The sequence below is a fragment of the Nicotiana sylvestris genome, chromosome 5, assembly GCF_000393655.2.
Source record: "Nicotiana sylvestris chromosome 5, ASM39365v2, whole genome shotgun sequence".
In the NCBI taxonomy this organism is placed as follows: Eukaryota; Viridiplantae; Streptophyta; class Magnoliopsida; order Solanales; family Solanaceae; genus Nicotiana; species Nicotiana sylvestris.
In genome coordinates, this window is record NC_091061.1 from 120,120,397 (window position 1) to 120,130,780 (window position 10,384).

Sequence of the window (10,384 nt, forward strand, 5' to 3'; positions counted from 1 at the left end):
AATGCACATTCTCATCGTGTCATCGTTCTTCTTCACAAATAGAACAGGCGCACCCCATGGTGACATACTAGGCCGAATAAACCCCTTATCAAAGAGTTCCTAAAGCTGCTCCTTCAACTCTTTCAACTCCGCCGGTGCCATACAATACGATGGAATGGAAATGGGCTGAGTGCCCGGCAGCAAATCAATACCAAAATCAATACCCCTGTCCGGTGGCATGCCCAATAGGTTTGTGGGAAATACATCGGTAAAATCCCTCACAATAAGAACAGAATCAATACTAGGAGTCTGTGCACTAACATCCCTCACAAAGGCTAAGTATGAAAGACAACCCTCCCCAGCCATTTGTTGGGCCTTCAGAAATGAAATCACCCTACTGGGAATATATTAGTCGAACCTCGCACTCAATCCGTGGCACACCAGGCATAGCCAACGTTACTATCTTAGCATGACAGTCCAATATAGCATGACACGGAGATAACCAATCCATGTCTAATATCACATCAAAGTCCACCACACAAAGCAACAATAGATCCACTCGGGTCTCCAGACCCCCAATAGTCACCACATATGATCGGTATACACGATCCAAAACTATAATATCGCCCACTGGAGTAGATACACGAATAGATGAAACAAGATACTCACAGGGCGTATCCAAATAACGAGCAAAGTATGATTACACATATGAAAAAGTGAAACCAGGATCAAATAATACAGAGGTATCTTTGTGGCAGACTGAGACAATACCTGTAATCACAGCATCTGAAGCAATAGCATCTGGTCTAGCTAGGAGTGCATAGAAATGGGCCTGACCACCTCCTGATCGACCTCCCCATCTAGGGCGACCCCTAGCTGACTAACCTCCACCCCTAGCTATTTGAGCGTGTGGTGAAGTAACTAGAGATGAAGTTGAGGGTTGACTCCTCTACTGAGATGGACTATCAAGAATATGAGGGCACAGCCTTCTCATATATCCAAACTCTCCACACTCGTAACAACTCCCTGGTGTGGGAAACGGGGACTGAAGGGAACCCCTAGCACCGGAATGACCAGCAGAAGGACCTGGCATGGAAGAACACTAAACTGATAGAGCATGGGATGAACTCTGAGCTGGCAGGGCACTGAGTGATGAATGGCCCTGATGTGAGTTGTAAGAACCATGACCCGATGATGCCCCATGATGAACTGGGCGAGCTAACTGAGCATGTCTGAATGGATGGCCTCTATCGTGCTGAAACTGACCTCTCGAAAGAGCACCACCTAAACTACCATATCATCGAGGCCTCTTAGCCACCCTCTCATCTCGTTCCTGACGACAAACTAACTCAATCTCGCGAGCAATGTCAACAAGCTCATCAAAAGTAGCACCTGACACCCTTTCCCTGGTCATGAGGATCCGAAGCTGATATGTGAGGCCATCAACGAAACTCCTAATCCTCTCTCGATCTATGGGAACCAACTAGACCACATGAAGATCTAACTCAGAGAACCGCATCTCATACTACATCACAGTCATATCACCCTGACACAACTGCTCAAACTACCTATGCAGCTCCTCCCTACGAGACTGTGGCACATACTTCTCCAAAAAGAGAATGGAGAACTGCTGCCAGGTAAGGGGAAATGTATCAACAGGCCTACGCCTCTCATAAGACTCCCACAAAGTAAAGGCAGCTCCAGAAAACTAAAAAGTAGTAAATGTTACACCGTTGGTCTCCAGAATACTAGCTGTACGAAGAATCCTCTAACACTTGTCCAAGAAACCTTGGGCATTCTCGCCCTCTGTACCACTGAAAGTCAGAGCTGGAGTCTACCAAACCTCTCCAATCTATGCTGCTCGTCGTCAAACATAACTGGTACCACATAATTCTGGGCAGGTGCAACCAGTTGGTCCAGTGCCCCTGGTGTCTGAAGTCCCTGCACAACCTGCTCAGGTGTGCGAGCAACGGGAGTCTGAGTACCTCCCCCGGCCTGAGAAGTAGCTCCGGCCGTAGTAACTGAGACCGCCTAAGCCAAGCCAGTGCACACTGATAGAATCTGGGCTAGGGCCTCCTAAAGTCCTGGAATCACAATAGACATAGCCAGTGCCTGAGTTGGTGTTGCGGAAGCATCCACAAATGGGGCCTGATACTGAACTGGGGCTGTTGATGGATCTACAGGTGCCGCCCTAGCTGTTGTACGGGCTACACCCCTGCCCCTACCACGACCTCGACCGTGACCTCGGTCTCTAGTGGCCCCAACTGGTGGTACTGGTGGTCGTCTGTCCTGACCAGTAGCACGTGTCCTCACCATCTATGAGAGAATAGAATAACAGAAGTTTAGTACTAGGATCAACAGATCGCACGATAGGAATTTAAAGAATATGAAGTTTTTCCTAAAGGTTCTGCAGCCTCCCGAGGATAAAAACAGACGTTTCCGTAACGATCCATGAGACTCTACTAAACCGGCTCATGACCAGTGAGACCTATGTAACCTAGGCTCTGATACCAACTTGTCATGACTCCAAAATACCCCGGTCGTGATGACGCCTATCACAGTACTAGGCAAGCCAACCCAACATTAACCACAATGAATTCTTTTTATAAAACCTTTTTCTAAAAACCGATTAAGTGTCAAATTCTCATATGAAATATATAAATCAATGGAAATATGTGGAAATCAGTACAAAATATACCAACACAACCCAACAATCTGATGTCACTGGTCATGAGCCTCTAAATACAACCAAGACACTGTCCGAATAATCAAAATAAGTCAGAAACAACAAAATACTAAAATAGGAAGGAGGAAGGCAGGGCTGCGAACACCGTGCAACTACCTTACGATCTTTGGTAGAGCTTTGAGAGTGCTGGAAGCTCCCACTCTAATGCTCGAGCACCTGGATCTGCACACAAGGTGCAGGGAGTAACGTGAGTACGCCAACTCAGTAAGTAACTAAAGTAAATAAGGTCTGAGTGCAGTGGCGAGCAGTTAAAAATCATATAATAAGTCTCAACAGAAGTATCAAGTCAAATTCTGCAATTTAATAGTCAGTCATCTCGTAAAACTTCAGTTTCAATTAAAATTCCTTTGAAAACATTTATCCAATATTTTTCAACAGAGGCTTAGTATAAAACAAGAGTGAAAGTAACAAAAGTCATAAACAAGCGCCTCAGGCAAGGTATCACTCATAAATATAGCCTCTCGGGCAAGCCTCTCAGTCACTTGTGACTCAGCTCTCGTCAAACAATACTCACACTCAGCACTCCGGCTCAATAATATCTCATAATAATAATAATCATAATAACCGTTGCGGCGTGCAACCCGATCCATAGTTTATAGTCAACTACGCTCACTGGGGTGTAAAGACTCCAGAGGGGCTCCTACAGTCCAAGCGTCATATCGCTGCGGCGCGCAGCTCGATCCAATATATATCGTTGCGGTGTGTAGCTCGATCCATATTTATATCACTGCGGCGTGTAGCCCAATCCATATATATAATATCGCTACGGTGTGGATCCATATCCATAATAAATATATAATCCTTACCATTAGGTCCTAAACCTCTCTTAGTCATTAACCTCATGGCCACTCGGGCATATCAGTGAAAAATCAGGGAACTCCGCCCAAACAGTTTTTATATATTAAGAAAAAGAGTGGTGAAACCAGTTTTAAACAAATAATAGGTAAAACATGACTGAGGATATGCTTTCAAATCAAACAAATTGAGAAAAGTAGTAAAATGCCTCTAAAGGTCTAAACAGGTCGGCACAAGACCCCAAACACGGCGTACATCCCAACACATAGTATCAATCTCTAAAATACGGGGTATCATAAGATTTCAAACTAAATACGCGACTTAATAGTCGCTATGGGATGGACCAATTGACAATCCCTACTGGTGCATGCCCAAACGCTCGTCACCTAGCATATGTGTCACCTCATTTATCAAAACAATACGAAATACCGGGGTTTCATACCTTCAGGTCCAGATTTGCAATGGTTACTTACGTCAAACCAGATGAAATACTACTCTGCGACGCCCTTGCCTCTCGACTCGGCCTCAATTCGCATCGAATCTATCCAAAATCAAAATCATAACATCAATATATGCTAAGGGAACGAAGCCCATGCGAAATATTCAAATTACACCAAAAATCCCGAAATTGGTCCAACCCGACCCCCGGGCCCACGTCTCGGAATCCAATAAAAATTGCATCAATAGGATCATTATCCTCCCACGAGTCCATACATACCAAGAATACCAAAATCCTACCACGAATGATCCCTCAAATCCGTAATTTTAGGTACCCAATTTCCATGCCCTAAATCCCCTATTTTGCTACTAATTTCCATTGATTTCAAGTTTAAACAATTAAAAACCATCATAAAAACAAGTTTAAGGTCAAAAAATCTTACCTCCACGAAACCCTCTTGAATTCCCTCTTCAATTTACTCTCCCAAGCTCAAACCCGTATATGAAAATGGTGGAATAACCCAAAAATTCGCAAAGGACTTAATTTATATGTTCTGCCCCAGCTAAACCGCTTATGCGATCAAAATCTCATGCCTGCAGATCTGCACCTGCGGTCCTAGGTGCGCATCTATGGAATCCACTTAACCGCTCAAGAATAGCACCTGCGATCAAAATCCCGCACCTGCGCTGCCGCAGGTGCGCTCTAACCACCGCATCTGCGGTTCCAATCGTCCTCAACCTTGGCCACATCTGCGATCCTCTTTGCGCTTATGCGGGGCCCGTACCTGCGGTCCCTAAGCCGTATGTGCGGTTATGACAACAACTTCAGCAGCTTTAGCTACAAATTTCCAACTCCAAACTTCTCGTCAACCCCTCGAAATCATACTGAGGCCCCGAGACCTCAACCAAAAGTACAAACAAGTCACATACTACTATTCAAACTTATACCAATCTTCAAAACAACCAAAACAACATTGAATCATCAAAATACCCTCGGATTCAAGCCTAAGGATTCCAAAAACTTCCGAATTCCACTTTTGATCAAAAAGTCTATGAAATCTCGTCCGAATGACCTGAAATTTTGCACAGACATCACAAATGACACAACGGTGCAACTTCCAGAATTCCATTCTGACCCCTATATCAACATCTCTGCTACCAACCGGAAAACGCCAAAATTCCAAATTTGCCAATTCAAGCGTTAATCTACTCTGGACCTCCAAATTACATTCTGATCATGCTCCTAACCCCTAAATCATCTCATGAAGCTATCCAAATCATAAAAGCTCGATTCCGAGATTGTTTACTCCCAAATCAACTTCCAGTTGACTTTTCCAACAAAAGGCCAACTTAAGAGACCAAGTGTCTCCTTTCTCTACCAAGCCACTTCGAACCCAAACTAACCAATACGATAACACATAATACAGCTAAACAAGGCATAAAGAAGTAGAAATGGGGAAACAGAGCGGTAACTCACGAAACGACCGGTTGGATCATTACACTCATATACATAATTGTGCATAGCGATGAAGCTGCCATGAATATCTACAACCAGTCATACCAAACAGAACATATACATAAGGTTGGCAAGGCCACAATACTGATATAGAAAATATATAGGACTCATCTAATAGCCTCTAGAGATAACTGAACTGTATTATGGTTGGGATAGGGCCTCGACCTACACATCAAACCTGTATATATAAAATGGACTCCAAAGTCTAGACCCGGTAACTCCGAGGAAGTGAAAGTTACCAACCAAGCTGATGTTTGACTCTATCTACTAGGAAGATCTATAGAGCTATCTATAAGGACCTGCGGGTATAAAATGTAACGTCCCCAGCAAAAAGGATGTCAGCACGAAATAATGTACTAAGTATGTAAGGCAACAGAATAACTGAAAGTTGAGACTAAACTGATAATATAATAATTGAAAGTAATTGGGAGTCAAAGATGATTTGAAGATATGCTTACCTGCTGATACTGACTCAACTCTCTTAGAATAGTGAGTAAAATAGTTGTCCGATCATATAAGGCTCGGTACGTATAACTACTTTGCCATATTAGGATTGATCATAGGCACTCAACCATACTAGGCTCTATATGCCGGACATTCTAGGTTTACTCATAGGCGCTCAACCATAGTAGGCTCGGTATATAGCTTAACATCTGATTGGAGGTTGGCCAATAGGGGCCTGCAACCGATTATAGCTCGATGGTGGTGAATATATATATATATATATATATATATATATATATATATATATATATATATATATATATAAATATATATAGACCCTCTACTCTTTTGACTGAAAGAAGACAATACTTAATTGAATATAAAGTCCTGATAAGGGAGAATATGATAAGTTATGAGACTAGGATAATGTACACAAAATCAAGAATACAAACTTCTCTTTATGTCTCGTTATCAGCTCAAAACTTTGCCTCTATCAGCTTAAAACTTTGCCTCTATAGGCACTTTTCCATCCACACTCAAATTTTCTGGCACCCGAGCTGCCCGGCAAAGCCTAGTGACTAGGGAAGGGAAGAAGAAACCATACCCCTTCACCAGACAACGTGTAAACATCTCCTCGTGAATAAGCTTGGCCACCTCAAAGTTGTGACCATTTATAAAACACCAAATTAATGCAGCTCGAGGAGCATTCACTTTCGTGGTGTTGGAGTACGAGAGCAGGCGGTTGTTGATGACATACAGCTAGCACTTCCCTTCAAAGATGAGCGCTGCTGAATGGAACTTCTTCCAATATTTCATCCACACAATTTCCTTGCCAAGTACACATACGGTATCAAAGAACATCTGCCATTGGGTGTATCTTCTACCATAGAGTTCATAATAGTCGTCCATCTCCGCCACAGGTGCGGGCAGTCGGTATATCCTCCGAATAGCCTCAACAGAGGCATCCTCAGCCTTTTTGCGCACTACGACTACACAATTCACATGTTCTTTTATGTTGGTATAGAATTCGCGCACAACCATCAAATTCCCATCGTCCGGCTCCTCAAAGAAAATTTCTAGCCCACGCCTGACCAGCTCATTAGACAAGTTGGGACAGCTATTGTGGAGCGACCCTATATCCATGCCCCTCTCCGGTATTGGTTTCTTGGAGGCCTTATTAGCAAAATGGTCCTGAGCTACGGTGGAGACGAACCTGTTGCTATCACAAGAACGAGCAGGGGCTAAAGTGCGTGCTCTGGAGGACCCAGCTTGGCCGTTGGATGAAGCACCGGCAGTTCGACATTTCTTAGAAGGTGCCATAGTACCTGGAAGAAGAACAGCATTAGCACAGCACAAAAGATGTGACTCAACTGCGGTTACTCAGACTTCACCTGGACAATTGGACACAATTACCATTGACACTCACCGTGGCATTTTAACAAATACTTTGTGGGCATCATTTACTGGAACCCCCAATTAATCATGTTGTAACCCAATTACCCCAAATTTACCCAAGTAAGTTAAGAGATACATCTCCACAAACACCACCACCCACAAGCACTACGTATACATTACAAATTACTTCTAAGAAAAGAGAAGAAAAACTACTACATAATCAAGAATTCAAAAGAAAGCCCAACAAAAATTGGCAAAAAGAAAACCTTACCTGAATTGGGAGGAGATTGTGAGAAGTGAAGAAGAGTAGTGGGGATGGGATTGGCATTGAACCTTGGGGGAATTAGGATGGGATTATTTGGGAATGGAGAAAGGGGCATGTTTGAGTGGAGAGGGAGGGGAAGAGTTTTTTTAGTTGTGGGGAATTCTTAGTCGTGGGGTGGAGAGGGAGTTGTGGTGTGATAGGAGAAGAGGGGAAGAGTTAGGGTTGGGGTAAAACAATTAAGACAATTAAATAACAAAATAAGAAAATAAAAAAAATGTTAACTTATACAAAGTAGCAGGCAGAACGGGACTAGCACGGTCCGAGCGCGGTCACGCTAGTGGGCAAAACGCTGAGGCAGAATACTTTGCCATATGTGCAGTCACCAGCACGGTCTGAGCATGCTCGTGCTACTGGGCGGAAATCTGAGGCAGAATACTTTGCCATATGCGCTGTCACTAGCGTAGTCTAAGCGCGCCCGCACTACTGGGCCTCGAGATTTTTCAATTTTTTTACCTATTCCTTCAGTGTCTGATGGACTTATCACTCGCCCAAGCTCACATGCACTGGTTAGTACTTACTAAAATCAAAAATAACAAATTCTAACTATACTAAAGTCACTACGCATTGGGTTTCCTCCCAACCAGTGCCTTAGTTAATGTCATGGCATGGAAAATACAACAAATCAATGGGTTGTCTCACATGAAGCGCCTGATTTAACATTGCGGCACGATGCAGATGAGCGCATTTAAGGCTCACTTGACCTCTAAGGTTCAGTCAGATAAATCACTGACACTTCCTTGGTTTCATCCATGCCCACATATGGTTTCAATCTTTGCCAATTGACTCTAAATGTATGGGAATCTTTCTTTGAGGAAATCTCTATGGCACCTAAAGGGAGCACTTCGACCACCCGAAATGGTCCAGACCATCGTGACTTGAGTTTACCTGGAAATAGCCTTAATCTAGAGTTATAAAGCAACACCATGTCTCCGGGATTGAAATTTTTCTCAACAATGTTCTTGTCGTGCAACCTCTTCATTCTCTCATTGTATAACCTCGTGCTCTCGAAAGCAAGAAATCAGAACTCGTCTAGCTCATGCAATTCTGTGACTTTATTTGTTCCCGCAGCCTCAATGTCTAGATTTAGCTGTTTCATTGCCCACAAATCTCTATGTTCTAGTTCTGCTGGCAAGTGACAGGCCTTCCCGAATACCAACTTGTATAGTGACATACCAATTGGTGTTTTGAAAGTAGTTGTGTAGGTCCAGAGTGCATCATCTAGCTTTTTCACCCAATCAGTTCTTGTGGCGTTCACAGTCTTGGTCAGCACACTCTTTATTTCTCTATTCAACACTTCAACCTGTCCACTGGTCTGAGGATGATATGGGGTTTCCACCTTGTGGTACACATCGTACTTTACTCGCAATTTCTTGAAGGATAGATTGCAGAAGTGAGTGCCTCCATCACTGATAATAACTCTCGGGATCCCGAAACGGGTGAATATATTCTTCTTCAAAAACCCCACCACCACCCTTGCATCATTGGTGGGGAGTGCTGCACCTTCCACCCATTTGGACAGGTAATCTACAGCAACAAGTATGTACTTATTGCCAAAGGCTGATGAAGGGGCCCATGAATTCTATCCCCCATACATCGAACACGTCAACCTCTCAAATTGGGTTCATGGGCATCTCATGGCGACGGGAGAAGTTCTCGATTCGCTGACATTCATCACATCCCTTCACTCATTGATGTGCATATTTAACCACGATTGGCCAGTAGAACCCGACTTCTAGAACTTTTACTACCGTCTTGACTTCTAAAAAATGTTAGCCATATGCCGATGTGTGACATGCCTGCAAAACAGAAGATTGTTCTATCTCGGGGACACACCTTCGGATAATATTGTCAACACAAATTCTAAACAGATAAGGTTTATCCCAGTAATACATGCGGCAGTCACGGTAAAACTTTTTTTTTGCATAGAGGAAAGGTCATAGGGAACTATACCGCTTGCCAAGTAATTTGCAATGTCTGCATACCATGGCACTTCCTCAAGGCTTGTGGCGAGTAGTTGCTTGTCTGGAAAGGGTTCTAGAATATCCTCTGCCTCAAATGAGTTTACAGCTCCTTCAAGTCGCGATAGATAATCAGTGACCTGGTTTTCTATGCCCTTACGGTCACGAATCTCCAGGTCGAACTCTTGTAGTAGCAGCACTCAATGAATCAGGTGTGGTTTGGACTTCTTCTTTTCAATCAAGTACCTGAGAGCAGCATGATTAGTATATACAATTACCTTAGAGCCAATCAGGTATGATCTGAACTTGTCGAATGTGAACACAACAGCCAGCATCTCCTTTTCAGTCATAGTGTAGTTCAGCTGGGCTCCACTCAACGTTCTACTAGCATAGTAAATTGGGTGCATTATCTTGTCTTTCTGTTGTCCTAGCACTGCCCCCACTGCATAGTCACTAGCATCACACATGAGTTCGAATGGTTGCTCCTAGTCGGGGGAAACAATGATGGGTGTTGTGACTAGCCTCTTTTTCAACTCCTCGAATGCTACCTTGCAATCATCAGAAAACACGAAAGGGTGATCTTTTTCTAACAACTTACACAAAGGGTTGTCAATTTTTGAGAAGTCTTTGATGAATCTCTAGTAGAAACCAGCATGCCCGCGGAAGCTCATGATTGCCTTGACTGATGTAGGGGGTGGAAGCTTTGCTATCACATCAACTTTAGCAGGATCCTTCTTGATTCCCTTGCTTGATACCAGGTGTCCCAGGACTATACCCTCTTGTACCAT

The 10,384-nt window shown here is 43.5% G+C and overlaps 1 protein-coding gene across 1 annotated transcript; it reads right to left on the minus strand.

Annotated features, from left to right (window-relative positions):
* Positions 1-8,656: 8,656 nt before the first annotated feature.
* LOC138869230 (uncharacterized) lies at positions 8,657-10,063 on the minus strand. Its single transcript, XM_070146832.1, has 3 exons — positions 9,875-10,063; positions 9,589-9,766; positions 8,657-9,162 (listed from the first exon to the last, which is right to left on the minus strand). The coding sequence occupies exons 1-3, from the start codon at positions 10,061-10,063 to the stop codon at positions 8,657-8,659; spliced, it is 873 nt and encodes a 290-aa protein (XP_070002933.1).
* Between the last annotated feature and the right edge of the window lie 321 nt (positions 10,064-10,384).